This window comes from Anguilla rostrata, chromosome 4, assembly GCF_018555375.3.
Source record: "Anguilla rostrata isolate EN2019 chromosome 4, ASM1855537v3, whole genome shotgun sequence".
In the NCBI taxonomy this organism is placed as follows: Eukaryota; Metazoa; Chordata; class Actinopteri; order Anguilliformes; family Anguillidae; genus Anguilla; species Anguilla rostrata.
Window position 1 is genome coordinate 24,756,963 of NC_057936.1, and position 14,948 is coordinate 24,771,910.

At 52.9% G+C, this 14,948-nt stretch overlaps 1 protein-coding gene across 1 annotated transcript in view; it reads left to right on the forward strand.

Annotated features, from left to right (window-relative positions):
• Positions 1 to 14,948, forward strand: part of insrb (insulin receptor b) — a 109,717-nt gene that overhangs the window by 85,656 nt on the left and 9,113 nt on the right. Inside the window, exons 4-14 of the mRNA XM_064331711.1 lie at positions 3,939 to 4,078; positions 6,028 to 6,172; positions 6,451 to 6,665; positions 6,780 to 6,906; positions 7,061 to 7,311; positions 8,259 to 8,426; positions 8,637 to 8,835; positions 12,752 to 13,035; positions 13,442 to 13,590; positions 14,394 to 14,550; positions 14,752 to 14,851. Coding sequence (XP_064187781.1) covers positions 3,939 to 4,078; positions 6,028 to 6,172; positions 6,451 to 6,665; positions 6,780 to 6,906; positions 7,061 to 7,311; positions 8,259 to 8,426; positions 8,637 to 8,835; positions 12,752 to 13,035; positions 13,442 to 13,590; positions 14,394 to 14,550; positions 14,752 to 14,851 — 1,935 coding nt within the window. The remainder of the gene's footprint in view (positions 1 to 3,938; positions 4,079 to 6,027; positions 6,173 to 6,450; positions 6,666 to 6,779; positions 6,907 to 7,060; positions 7,312 to 8,258; positions 8,427 to 8,636; positions 8,836 to 12,751; positions 13,036 to 13,441; positions 13,591 to 14,393; positions 14,551 to 14,751; positions 14,852 to 14,948) is intronic.

The following is a 14,948-nucleotide window of genomic DNA, read 5'->3' on the forward strand; positions in this document are numbered from 1 at the left end:
CCACCCTCTTCAGGGCTTCAGGGCACGGCCAAGCCAGTTACGTCCTCCCACTGTTGACTCTGCGTCAGTCTGCTGTTGACCAAGTGCAAGCCTATAGGATGCAGCACGCGATTATGACACACCCTTTTATTTATTTATGCAGTTTATTGTAATACCTTGCCATCAAATATACTTATTGGTGTTCTCGTGGACTAAAGCCATAGAACAATTCATAATTTTTATTAAAAAAATGTTTTTTTTAGAGAGAGGACGATCACACAGCGTACAGTGCAGTGTGCGATCGATCAGCAGATGCTTTCGACACGGCGGGCGGAGGAAGGGGAGACGCGCGGTCCCGGGCTGAAACGTGTCCGCGGCGCGAATCCTGTGAGGGGCTGACCTTCGCTTGCCACATCTGGCGCTGCTGCTCCCGGCGTTAGCCCGCGCTAACGGAGCAGCGCTGGGAGTGGGGATCAGCAGACACACAAATCACCCGGCAGACGGAGGCGCTGCTCGCTCGCGGGGCGGCCCCGCGCCCCAGCGGCGCTTTATTAGCCAGCCTCCAGACGGGACACCAGGAGCTGCCAACGGAGACGTCCCCCCGTTCGCTCGGCGGCTAGCTCGACCGCCGCCCCCCTGCCCCCCCCCCCCCCTTTGGTAGCCGCGGCGGCCGCGATCCCTAAACTTCCCCCCGCGCGGCTTCCTGCCTCTAATATCCGTGACGGCAGCGGAGAATTCCTCGCTGGTCTCTCCGGGCTTCTCCCGCGCAGACTCCCCTCTCCGGGGCCAGATCCCGAGGCAGCAGTGGTTTTTCCCCTCTAAAAGCAGGCTGCAGTTCCACTTAGGCTTCTGCTTCCTTCCACAAGGAAAACAAATGTCTGCCCCTCTCTGAAGATCTGGGATTCCACTATCCCATTAAACTTAGCATAAGGAAGTCTTTTGTTTGAGTTACCTTTGGCCCACATCGACTATTTGGAATGTATCCTGACTTTACCCTTCGGTTTTTACATTTAGCACAGCGCGTGAAGCTGTGGGGCTGGAGTGGCTTGCCTTTAATAATGCATACCAGGCTCTGTGCAGGCGCTCGTCTGGGTTATTTGGAAATACAGTTTGGCAGTCGCCGCTGAACAGAAGGCACACAAAGGAAGGATGTAGAGTTTGTACAGGGACCTGGTGGGGGGGCGGGGGGCGGGGGTCAAACGACCAATAACCCAGCGTTTGTCAATTAGCGGAGGTTGTGTCGACATGAGGAGGAACTTTGACGCGGCTCAGAGAAACGGGGAGAGATAAAGACGGATTAGGAAGTGTGCTCAGGCCGCAGCGTGTCAGAAGTGTCACTGGAATCGGGGACGATGATTCCGGAAGGCCGCGCGGTCACATGACCGGCCCGCGCGTACGCCTTCGTGTGCGAGTGTTACTCACGCCCTCGTGAGCGGGGGAGCTCGCGGCCAGGCCGGGGGTCCGCGCTGGCGGGCCGGACCCCAGAGCCTCGCGGGAACAATGGCGCCCTTTGTCTGGGTGCGCCTGGGACCGGCCTCCTTCAGAGAGGTGGCCGAAAAGCGGGGCTTTGATGCCGCGGTCCCCTCCCATCGAGAGGCTGCTCGGACGCCGAAGCCTCGTCGGGCGGCTCTGGGGTCCTCGCGTTCTTCCAGGAATTCATATTTCGGGGGGTTTGATGCAGTTCACCCCCCTCCTCCCCCTCCCTCTCAGCCAGCCGTGTCTGTCTGGCCCTGGGAAGGTAGTCATGCAGAAATAAGTCCTGCTATATACAGGAGCCCCCCAGCTCCCCGCCTCCCCCCTCTCCTCCCCTCCCTCTCCCCTCCAATCACCTCCCCACCATGTTTCATTCATTGTTTGGTACATGACCAGCTAATGGGTATGGACTTTTTAGCACCTCGCTTTAAAACAGAAAGAGGGTGGGGTTTGGGGGGTGGGGGGGAGGGGGGGTTACAGCGGCATATGGGCGTGGCCGAGCGGTGGAGACTGTGGGCGGACGAGGGCGCTTTAGTTTATGCTGTAAACAGATACGTGCGGTGCAGGGATGCCAAGCCTGGAGCTGCAGTTTAAAGAGTGGGATTATGTTCTTGATAGGGGATTTAAAAAAAATAAAATAATGAAACAAAATAAAAGCCATGCTCGTTTGTGAATGAACTGGGCTAGTCCCTTTTCACCGTGGGCTGCTCAGGAGTTTTTGTGAATGAATTCCTGAAAGGCAAAGCTATCAGACCATTGCAGCTCCCTCTCCGTGCTGAGAGAGGAAGACGCCTCACAGAGCGCACCCCCCACCCCCCGCCCACGCACTTCCTCCGAGCAGCACATTACCCCCCTCCCCCTTTTCACTCACTCAGTCAGACACACTCACACACAAACACATATACACTCCCTCCCCCCGTCTCTCTCACCCTTTTTCTCTCTCTCTCCCCCCTTCTCCATCTCCCTCCCTCCCCCTCTCCCTCCTTCTCTCGCTCTGTCTCTCTCTCTCTCTCTGATCTTTGTTATCGGTAGTGATTTCCCCAGTTGTAGGAGAACTGGAATTGTGCGAATGCTGTTTTATTTATGATCTTTCATCTAGGCCCTTGCTTACAAAGGAAAACAAAGCAGATTCTCTCACGAGTTGCTGTGTGAAAGTAAATTAATCAGCACCTGTGGTTAGCCTTTGAGAGCAGCAGTCCTCTTTCAGCTTGTAACCCTAGTGTGGGCCTTTTGGTTCTCGCCAGTTTTGACCGTTATTTAATTAGCCATTTTTAGGGCCTCTCGTTGCAGGGTGTTGTTATTGAAATCGAAACATCTGCCATCATTGTGGAGTTTTCTCTCAATTGGCCGTTTTTGGCAGCACAGAGTGCCTGCAACAGTAGCAGCGTAGCCAACACGGGCTCCGGTAGGAGGGGAAAGCCTCACGGGCTCCAGTACGAGGGGAAAGCCTCACAGGCTCCAGTAGGAGGGGAAAGCCTCACGGGCTCCGGTAGGAGGGGAAAGCCTCACGGGCTCCGGTAGGAGGGGAAAGCCTCACGGGCTCCGGTAGGAGGGGAAAGCCTCACGGGCTCCGGTAGGAGGGGAAAGCCTCACGGGCTCCGGTAGGAGGGGAAAGCCTCACGGGCTCCAGTAGGAGGGGAAAGCCTCACGGGCTCCAGTAGGAGGGGAAAGCCTCACGTGATGCAGGTGATTCATTAGCTTCCGTGGTTTCAAGCTCCTTTTTCAAAAAACTCCCCAGTAAAATTCCACCTGTGTAGAGGAGCACGATTGGGCCAACGTGTTACAACCGCCATTCCTTTTCGGTGAGAGAGGCAGACAGAAGTATTCTTGGTATTTTGTTTTTATAACGCTACCTTACACGCATCTCTACGAAACATTTTTTTTTTTTTATTGATTGTTTTCCTCAAACCCAGCTACTGGCTGCTCCTTGTTAAAAAACGACTGTATCTCTGTGTCTCTGCTTCACCCCCAGTCATTTAAGGACATGTTAAGGCCGTTCGTCTAAGTGGAAATGTAAGTAAAAGTTTGAACAAAAAGAGAGAGAAACTCTGCAGCTCCCTTCTCCAGGTATAGCTCTCATGAGGGAACGATGACTGATAGTTGTTTTTTTTGGCACGTCTTAAGGAATGCGTCAACTTGACAGGATTATTCTCAATTATGCCCTCCACCCACGTGCAGTCATCTATCCTTTTCCCTTATCACTCATCCTCAAGATCTTCAATAGCCGTCTCCGCCTTTCCCAGGATTAAGTGCTTTCATCAAAATAAAAAAATGGTAAAAATTATCGTCCAATATGAAAGGGTAATTGTTCAGCAGATCGTCTCTGTAATTTGTTCCCCGAGTTGAGAATGACATTTTTTCCCCCCTCCAGAGGTTTTGGGCTAGGCTTGTGAGGTTTGTGAGGGGCCTGTGAAGCGAGTGCTCTGGCGCGGGAGTGTGACGTAGCGCGGGTTGGGCGCGGCTAACCCCGATGTTTGTGCCTGCAGGCTGAACTGCACCCCCTGCGCGGGACTCTGCCCCAAGGTGTGCATGGGGCTGAAGACGGTGGACTCTGTGACGGCCGCCCAGGCCCTGCGCGGCTGCACCGTGCTCAACGGCAGCATGGTCATCAACGTCCGCGGGGGGAGTAAGTACCCCGCGCCCTGGCTCACACTGTTGCCCCCCCCAACCTTTCTTTCCCAGAACCAGCGCCAGTTCTACCCCAGTACCAGTGCCTACTTTGGGATTCTTCGACACTAGTGTTGACTCACTTTTTTCTTTTTATAAGTTTAGTTTATTTTTATGTGTATTTTTATATAGCTGCTAGCAGCAGTTCACCGGGTCCATGCACCTGTTGCCCTGTCTACGTGTTCCTGCTGATGGGATGTACCACTGCGTTAACTCTGGGATGGATATGATGCTGCAGTGATTTTAAATTTTTTTTTTTTAAGTTAGAATATAGTTTCCAGATGTCATCACTCTAGGTCTAACTGTTAGAAGCATTGCTGTAATAAGCCATGCTCACATGCAAGTTTTTTGGCATTTCTTACTTTGGCCTTCCTTTGACACAATCACAAGAAAAGTAATATCTATATAGATGGAAGTCTGTAGATGCACAATTCCACACATGTCTTGCAATTCAGTCCATTTTTGTGAGAGAAGAAGGATTTTAAGTTCTCGGAAATTTGGAAAGTGCCAGAAAAGGGTTCTTTTGAGGTTGCTTTCAGGCCTTTGGGTCAAATAGGACCAGAGGTTTGATTGTTCACATATTTCAAACTCAGAAGGTGGTTATAGGGCCACATGTGGCCAATCTGTTTCAAAATCGCTGATCACATGCCCTCTGTCAGTGTGCCAAGTTACCTAAGAATCAACCATGTGGTTCGGCCAAAACTAAGAAAAGAGGAAAATGGGTAATAAAATTGCTAAATAATATTCTGGCAAATGAGAACCTTGATTATTGCAGCAGGTTTGAAATCTCTACAAAAGTCTAGTGATTTTTTCAGAATTTGCTATTATCAAAAAGATTATCTACAGCACCACCATGTAATTTTAATGGGTCAGTACTATGGGGTTAGAGTTTGGATGTGAGTGTGAATGTACAAACCAAATTGCATCACTTTGGAATAAACCATGAGGGACTTGTACAGTTGTTGTGCTAAGCCATACCCAGTGAGAGTTCATTGGCCTGTAATTTAGCCTTTCCGTGATGTTAACACAAGAATATAGAAGTGTAATACCTGTATAAAATGGATGGATAAGTGCTTGGGCTTGTTTTGGTGAATGTGTTGGCATTCGCCACTGGGTGTTTGTTACTTATTGACTTTTCTACAGGAAGGTCCATATATGCACCAGCTTGTGTGCAAATCAGTCAATGTTTGTTGGTGAAGAAGCATTTTAAGTGCTTTTCAGAAGATAAAAAATGGCAGAAAATCCAGTATGGTGGACTTTAGTGCATTTGTGCCCTATAAGGAGAGGGACCTACATGACAGTTTTTATAATTTTGTCGAATGGGGAATGGGGGCTGGGCTCATAAATGTCAGCATTTTGTCATGTGCACTATAGCACCACCAGGTGGCCAATCAGCAGAATATATTAACAGAGGCTTAACTGAGTTCAGACATCCAAACAAGCCTACCAAAGTCTAAAATGTATTTTAGTGCAAATAGGAGGGAAAGAAATATTCAACAAAGAATCATCACAAAAATGGAAGGGTTCTAGCACCTGTGTTGCCTGGACTCCAAAAAAACTTAAAAAATGAACAAAAGATAAATTGTCTGTTCTTAGTATGTTTGAAATCAGTACTGAAAGGCTGGGTGGATCCTCCTCAGTAACTTCAAATCAAGTTTGGTTGTCTTATTTATTCTTTTCTGTTTTTGTTTTGGAGAGTTCGACAGGATGCCCATGACAGGAGCCTCTGTTTTGACCTGCTGGCCAATGCACATTGTCATTTATCTCATTTATGCAGATTAGGTGTGCAGTCTGTATTTTAATGTTCCGCTGTGTTGTGTGACTGACTTCCTTTCATTCAGGCAGATTTTTGAAGAATGTAGCCGGTCATCTTCAGTCCTTTAGTCCTTTATGCTCGTTTTTCTTCAGATAACATTGCGACTGAGCTGGAGGCTAACCTTGGCCAGCTGGAGGAGATCACCGGCTACCTTATGGTCCGTCGCTCTTACGCCCTGGTGTCTCTGTCCTTCCTCCGAAAGCTGAAGCTCATCCGTGGAGAGACGCAGGAGGTTGGGTAAGGGAGCCCCCCTCAGCCCCTCCCTGTCCTCTGCCTGCTACCTGACCATCTGACTGCAGAATCATTTCTGATTGAATGTGGCAAGACTTTGTGGAGAAATCCATATTTAGTCCAGACCCTGCAGATGGTCATTGGGTCACCAATCAGTGCTCTGGTTGGTGGAGAGGGATGCTTTCTGCTCTTCATATTTGTGCCAAATGCTCAATTCTGATTCATTCATATTTTTTCTGTTTTTTTTATTTATTTAATTTAATTCATTTTGTTTTCTCCTTCAGGAACTACTCGTTCTACGCTCTGGATAACCAGAACCTGCGGCAGCTGTGGGATTGGAGCCACCACAAGCTGTCCATCCTGCAGGGCCGCATGTTCTTCCACTACAACTCCAAGCTGTGCATGTCTGAGATCCGCAAGATGGAGGAGGTGACCGGGACCAAGGATCTGCACACCAAGAACGACATTGCCGTCAAGACCAACGGAGACCAGGCCTCCTGTAAGGCTGTGTTTCTCTCAATGCACGCTTTGTAGGCCTCTCAAAAGCCTTTCTCTCGATGTCCCAATAAACCGGACTGCAGTTTCACCGCTCGACTCCTCTCTCCCTGCTCAGGTGAAAACGAACTTCTGAAATTCACGCAGATTCGCACGTCGTCCGACAAGATCCTCATCAAATGGGAACCCTTCTGGCCCTCTGATTTCAGAGATTTGCTGGGATTTATGGTCCTTTACAAAGAGGCGTAAGTGTCTAAATAAATTTGTTGATAATGTAGACAAAATGCCTTCTAGAAAGTCATAAAGGCACATACAGCCACTGGTTTGACCTCACCGTAGTGTCTTAGAAGGTCCAAACCTGTAGCCCTTTTTGCTGATGGAAGCCCTGTTCTTTTCCAGACCCTACAAGAACGTGACGGAGTTTGACGGGCAGGACGCGTGCGGCTCCAACAGTTGGGTGATAGCGGACGTGGACCCGCCGCCTCGCGCCACCGAAGGCAAAGAGCAGCAGGAGCCCGGGTACCTCATCCACCCGCTCAAACCGTGGACGCAGTACGCCATCTTCGTCAAGACGCTGCTGTCGGCTTCCGATGAGCGCCAGGTCCACGGCGCCAAGAGCGAGATAATCTACGTCCGCACCAACGCCACCAGTGAGTTTGCCTCAGTGCTGCAGGACACCCATCCAACGCTTCCGCATCCTCCTGGTGGCTGCCCGCAGCTTCACACGTGCAGTTTTTTAAAGGAGAGCCTTCCTTACGCATTTTTTCACTGTTAAGTTGGGGAATGCAGAGGGGGCGACAGATAGAGACGGGGTCACAGTGCAGATAGTGCCATAAGGGAAATCAAATCCCTGGCTACCAAATCATGTATAGCAGAACATTTACCACTCTGAAGGTTCGGTCAGGTTTGCAGTTTGGAGTCACCGTGTTCAGCTGTGTGGATCGGCTCTTTCCGTGTCTCGGTCGCATAGGACAAATCCCTCCCCCTCGAGTGATGGGCGCCTTGTGCGGGGCGTACGTGCGGTCTGGGACGCGCATGTAAATCGCGCAGGATGGATGTGGGGGAGCAGTGGCTTTGACACCCGGCAAGTTTTTTTCACCCAGGGGGCCCCGCGAGCTGCCTGTGGAGCTCCCTCCGCACGGCGCCGCCGCTCGCCTCCCTCCCTCCGACACCGTCCGATCTGGCCGCACGCGCCTCACCTCTGGCACCGGTGAGCGACGTGTCCGCGCCCTGCTTTTCAGAGGCTGCCAGAGCGGCGTCATAAAGCACGCCGCCGTCGGTAATTTACACGCCGGCGTGGCGAGCGGGGCGAGCGGGGGGGCTTCTGCGCGAGGGCCTGTCATTGTCGGGGAGCGAGATGAATCGTCGGTGTGGCCTTACGGTATTTACGCTCCTTGCTCTGGGATAGTGTCATTAATCTGTCCTTTCTTTCCGGAGCCGCGTCTGACAGTGCGGCCCGTCCGGCGCCGCGAGCTGTCACCAGCAGCCACCGCTGCTCTGCGTAACCAGCCGCCGCACGGGTTGGGCCATTTTGTTTCTGCTGTTACCTCACGTTCTCCCGTGCAGGCCATAACGGTGTTGGGCGTGTCCTTCACAGAGCCGTCCGTGCCGCTGGACCCCATCTCTTCCTCCAACTCCTCCTCTCAGATCATCCTGAAGTGGAAGCCCCCTACGGACCCTAACGGGAACATCACCCACTACCTGGTGTTCTGCCAGAAACAGCCGGAGGACAATGACCTCTACAAGTTCGACTTCTGTCAAAAAGGTGGGTTCTCGACTTCCCGTTTCAGGAATCGAGAGTTGCCGGGCTGCCTTGTTCAAGGTCTCCAAAGGCGCTTGTTTGTTTCCACAGCTCAAGTTTCTTCAGTCAGTGTTTAGGTACCTCTTGTACACTTTGCCTGGAGCCTAGTGAGTGGCACTGGTAGTTTAGCAGACAGACTCCTGGGTTAATCTGGTTCCGTTCACGCACACGCAGGGATGAAGGTGCCGTCGCGAGTGCCCACGCACCTGGACAACGAGGAGGAGCAGAAGTGGAACCAGACGGACGAGCCGGGCCACGGCAGCCGCTGCTGCGCCTGCCCCAAGACCGAGACGCAGCTGAAGAAGGAGGCCGAGGAGTCCGAGTACCGCAAGACCTTCGAGAACTACCTCCACAACGAGGTCTTTGAGATCAGGTGAGAACTACCTCCACAACGAGGTCTTTGAGATCAGGTGAGAACTACCTCCACAACGAGGTCTTTGAGATCAGGTGAGAACTACCTCCACAACGAGGTCTTTGAGATCAGGTGAGAACTATCTCCACAACGAGGTCTTTGAGATCAGGTGAGAACTACCTCCACAACGAAGTCTTTGAGATCAGGTGAGAACTACCTCCACAACGAGGTCTTTGAGATCAGGTGAGCACTACCTCCACAACGAGGTCTTTGAGATCAGGTGAGAACTACCTCCACAACGAAGTCTTTGAGATCAGGTGAGAACTACCTCCACAACGAGGTCTTTGAGATCAGGTGAGAACTACCTCCACAACGAGGTCTTTGAGATCAGGTGAGAACTACCTCCACAACGAGGTCTTTGAGATCAGGTGAGAACTACCTCCACAACGAGGTCTTTGAGATCAGGTGAGAACTACCTCCACAACGAGGTCTTTTTAGATCAGGTGAGAACTACCTCCACAACGAGGTCTTTGAGATCAGGTGAGAACTACCTCCACAACGAGGTCTTTGAGATCAGGTGGGCCCTTCTCCTCGCCCCGGTCCCGGCTCGGCGCCAGGGACATAGTCGCCCTCGAATGCGCGTGCGCCGCGCAGTTCAGCCGGTGAAGGTTTCGAGCAGTTCAGTATAGGGACACTGCTCACGTAGGATGCTTTTCCCATATGTTTCTGAGCGCGAGACTGATAGCGACACAACCGAGGACCGTCAACGCTTTCAAAACGTCGAATGGTGAACGATCCTAATGATAAAGCCTCTTCTCGTACTCTTTTCAAAAAACCCAAGGTTCCCACTGATTTAAATGCCTGTTATTGACGGATTCGCCTTAGCTCCCCCTCAGCTCACCCTGTTTTTTGAAGTGGGAACAGGATGCTCTTTTTCGAAGCCCCTACAGGAGAGCCACATTCCTGGAAGTGTCATTAAGTAGAGCATGTGGAACAGAGGTGCGCTGGGTACAGGTTGTGCCTTCCGCAGTCTAATCTCCCCTTACCTCACCCCGCCGACTAGCCGCATATGAGGATACGATCTGAAGGGCGGAAGCCCCCCCCCCCGTGGAGCCCCGAAAGTTCCCCGTGTTCTCAAAGAACAGATGACAGTCCCAGAAGAAAAGAGGAACTGGTTGCGGTGCTTTGCTCTGGCGGTGAGAGCGGCGGGACGCTGCCGGTGAGCCCCGGAGCAGCGGACTGCAGCTCACAGAGCGCCATGTTTTAACTAGCTCACCCCGCTGTCGCTAGCACAGGCTCTCGGAAGCCGCACATCTTTATGTAATAAACCAACCTAACCTGATCTGCCCCCCTCCTGCCCCCCCTTCGCCCCTTATCCTGGGAACTGCAGAAAGGGCTGTGATACTCGCCTGGTGATGATCTGTTCCGTTAGCGTGCTGTGTTGTGCTGAACAGCGCCGCCCAGAGGAAACGGCCCCGGGTTTCATCCTCTCCCGTCTCTAACGCCGCTAAACTGGGGAGGCTCTGGAGCCCGGGCCGACTGAGCGCCCCCTGAAAGCGGGCCCGGGCCGACTGAGCGCCCCCTGAAAGCGGGCCCGGGCCGACTGAGCGCCCCCTGAAAGCGGGCCCGGGCCGACTGAGCGCCCCCTGAAAGCGGGCCCGGGCCGACTGAGTGCCCCCTGAAAGCGGGCCCGGGCCGACTGAGCGCCCCCTGAAAGCGGGCCCGGGCCGACTGAGTGCCCCCTGAAAGCGGGCCCGGGCCGACTGAGTGCCCCCTGAAAGCAGGCCCGGGCCCACTGAGTGCCCCCTGAAAGCGGGCCTGGGCCGACTGAGTGCCCCCTGAAAGCGGGGGCTAGCCGGTCGCTTAACGCACTCCGCAAAATGAGTCGCCGTTCATAAATCTCGAAGCTCGGTTAGCCGGCGACCCCTCCGAGTCCACGCCCCGCTCACCGTCGCCAGGGTGACGGGGACGAGGAGCTCTGAACGTGGCTGATCTCTTGTTTTCGCAGAACGTCTCCCGCCATGAGCCCAGCGTCCGACAGCGGGTAAGAACCGGTGCCCTGCGTTAATGCGCAGCCTTCGCTCTCGGCCAATGAGGGGGGAGAATAACCAGCTTCCGCATCAAGCGTTGCAAGGAGTAATTCCACCCACTAATTTCGGTTTTTCACTTCTTCAGCTTTCCACTTGGCTCCACTTAAAATGTATATATATATATTAATTGTGCTTTAAATCCAGAAGTTAATTGCTAAAAAAAAAAAATATTGTTTTATGGATCATTTTTTGGGTTGGGGGTTGGAAGGCCCGAAGGCAGGAGGGAGAGTTCCGCTTTGATTGTGACTCCAGCAGAATGTGTGAGATTCGCCCCGCCGTCCCAGAGGCTGTGTTGGCGGGCGGAGTCATCCGCGCGACTGGTTTCAGACGTACGGCTGTCTGACGCAGCCACGCCCCCCGCAGGCTTTCAGACGCAGGGGAAGGTGCTCGTGTGCGGCGCCGAGCCGCGCCGCGGGAATCGCAGGGCTAACCGCTCTCTGAGTTTGCTCCCTTCCGCCACTGCCGTTAGGTTTTTTTTTGTTGGACAAAAAAATGGCAGTTATAATAACGGCATACGGCAAGAGGTTGCATAACTTCTGCCGCTAACCTAGAACCTGGTCAGACTGCTGCAGCCGTACGGACCTGACGCAGTACCGCTGCAGCCGTACGGACCTGACGCAGTACCGCTGCAGCCGCACGGACCTGACGCAGTACCGCTGCAGCCGCACGGACCTGACGCAGTACCGCTGCAGCCGTACGGACCTGATGCAGTACCGCTGCAGCCGTACGGACCTGACGCAGTACCGCTGCAGCCGTACGGACCTGACGCAGTACCGCTGCAGCCGTACGGACCTGACGCAGTACCGCTGCAGCCGTACGGACCTGACGCAGTACCGCTGCAGCCGTACGGACCTGACGCAGTACCGCTGCAGCCGTACGGACCTGACGCAGTACCGCTGCAGCCGTACGGACCTGACGCAGTACCGCTGCAGCCGTACGGACCTGATGCAGTACCGCTGCAGCCGCACGGACCTGACGCAGTACCGCTGCAGCCGTACGGACCTGATGCAGTACCGCTGCAGCCGTACGGACCTGACGCAGTACCGCTGCAGCCGCACGGACCTGACGCAGTACCGCTGCAGCCGCACGGACCTGATGCAGTACTGCTGCAGCCGTACGGACCTGACGCAGTACTGCTGCCGCTGTCACACTGCCTGTGACCAAACCCGCCCGCAGTCAGCAGTCCAGAGGTGGTTTTCACCTCATCAGTGGCACACGGTGCCGTTATTATAACACTGCTTTGTGTTTGGTGGAGCTCCTGTGCTATTGGTCCAAACGGTTGAAAGGTGTGCGGTTCAGTTCTGGTTCCTTTGTGCTTTGTCTTGAACTGTCCTGGAAATGGCCAATTCTGTTTGGTTTCAGTGATGCACTCTTTATCAGCTTGCCTATTCGCTGTTAGCAACACCCAAACCGCTAGTGGGGGAAAGCTCTAGGGCGCCACCTTGTGGTGAGAAGCCTCACCTTTCGCATAAGGACTGAAGCTGATGGAAAATGTCAGCCAGTTGATATGTTTTTTTAAATTTATTTTATTTTATAAATCTTGGGTAAAGGTCAGCATAACTGCAGGGCATTCGTGACTGATGGACTATGATTTTTGAGGAATAATTTATTAATTCTGCAATCCGCTCACATACCTCTGCATGTGAAGTAATTGGAGGAAGAAACTGTGAATGAGAATGAAGGGCAGTGTTTATTGCAGCGGACTTGATGTGTGTTTGGGTGGGTGTGCGGTCTTCGCCCCCGTGCCAATGTCAGCACAGTGCAGGACCGGTGAGCGCTCATTGGTCCTGGGCTTTGTGGGCGGCGACCTTGTGTCCTCACGTGCCACTCCTCTGCCGACCCCTCAGGCCCTCGCGACGGCGACGGTCGGCGGTGGGCGTGGCCAACGGGACGCTGGCCCACTTCCTGACCACGGCGCCCAGCCTGCCCAACGCCTCCACCACCCGCAGCCCCAAGGAGGAGGAGGACGGGAGCAAGGTGCTCCTCACCGTCTACTCCAAGGAGTCCACCGTCATCTCCAACCTCCGCCACTTCACCAGCTACCAGATCGAGATTCACGCCTGCAACCACCCCACGGACAACTCGCGCTGCAGCATGGCGGCCTACGTCAGCGCGCGCACCATGCCCGAGGGTACCGCTCCCCCCCGCCCCCCCGCTCACTCCGGCTGGCTAACGGCCTCTTAAAGCTCAGGAACACAATCTACCCAATTTCTCATACAGACATCTTTCCACTTGCAAACACATCAGTCCCTCTTTGCTCTTTTCCTATAGGGGAATACGGGGGAGTATTTCCCTATAATGACAAGACTGTTTGGGACTTATTCTCTGCAGAGTAGAAAAGGACCCATATCTATGCATGGGGCCTTTTATTATTATTATTATTATTATTATGTCTATTATTATGTCTGTTATTATGTCTATTATGTCTATGATTATTGTTGTTGTTGTTTTATTAAATTGCTAGCTGCTTTGCAGGGCTACCTTTGCTGTGTCAGGCTCAGCTCCTCTGACGGGCAGTCTGTTCTGGTCTTCCGCAGACAAAGCCGATGACATCGCGGGCCCGATCACCTACGAAATCGCAGACAACCCGGATGTGGTGCAAATCAAGTGGATGGAACCTAAAGCCCCCAACGGCATGATCATCCTGTATGAGGTCAATTACAAGAGACTGGGAGACCAGTCAGAGGTGCGTATACACACACACACACACACACACACACACACGCTGAAATGTGCAGAAATGATAGTTGCCCGCTGAAAATACCTTATGCATTACAGTTCCCCCTATTTAATCCATGAAAATACAATACAGGAACATAAACTTCAGATACGTTTTAAAATACTCAAATACTCATTCTCAGTCCCTGTATTTGTGTTTGGTTGTAATGGGTGTGTAGGCCAACAACAGTCCTCCTTCCTCCTGTGCCGTTTTTGCTGAAGAGCTCGTAGTATTTCTGTTGCCATGGAGACTCCACTAATTGGCTAGAATCTGGCAGTACCAAGAATAGCTCCGTCTTTCTCTGTAGACCAGGTGCTCGGAGCTAACTGTGTCTTCTGCTATCTTCTGTTTGTCTGGAGTAAGCCGTGATCCATCAACCATCTTAAAGCCATGTCACCCACCCCACATCTAAATGTTTGAGTGTACACACTTAACATCATTTGTTTTCTACATTTTGAAATGGCGGCAGGGAAATGCCTTGTGTACCCGCATGTTCTTTCCACACGTGTTGCTTTCGTCCAACTTTTAATCTGGTGCGGGGAGGGAGTCGTTAGGGACCGCGGAGGTGGGCGGTGTTAACGGTCAAAATCCGCAAGACAAAGAATTCATCAAAGTCAAAGCTGTCCATCAGAAAAATTCTTTGAACTGTCCTCCCTTTGTTGTTGACTTTTTCAAACAGCCAGGTGGGTTCTGGCTAAACTCCACGATTGCTGAAGCTAGGCCATACGTTTCTCCTGACGCTAAACGCTGCCCTGCTTTGCTTTGTCCAGGAGCAGCATCACTGCGTGTCGAGGAAGACCTTCGAGACCCACGGGGGCTGCAAGCTGCGCGTAGTGCACTCTGGGAATTACACGGTGAAGATCCGCGCCATGTCGCTGGCGGGCAACGGCTCCTGGACGGAACCCACGTATTTCTACGTGCCCGACAGTAAGTCGCTGCCAGCTGCATGGTATCGGCTGGTCTCAGTCACGCCCGCAGCAGGCTCTGCGCCTCTGCAGAAAGTTCTGCGGGCGTGAACGTGTGAGAACACAGCACCGCGCAGCGTATTGTGGCTGTGGAGATGGCCGGCCTGATTGGGTCTCTGTGGAATGTAGTGGAATGCCTCTCTCACCGCTGTGCCTCTTTCAGGGGCGGACCCGGACATACTGAAAATCGTGATTGGCCCGGTCATTTGCATCATCCTGCTCCTGATTGTGGGAGGCGGTGTCTTCATGGTGTTCAAGAAGAAGTAAGTTGTGCTCTCCTCGCCCACCTCCTCCCCTTCCCCCTCCCACTTGCAGACCTACACACAGTTAGGCCTCCGCCTGCAGAAACCCGGATTACAC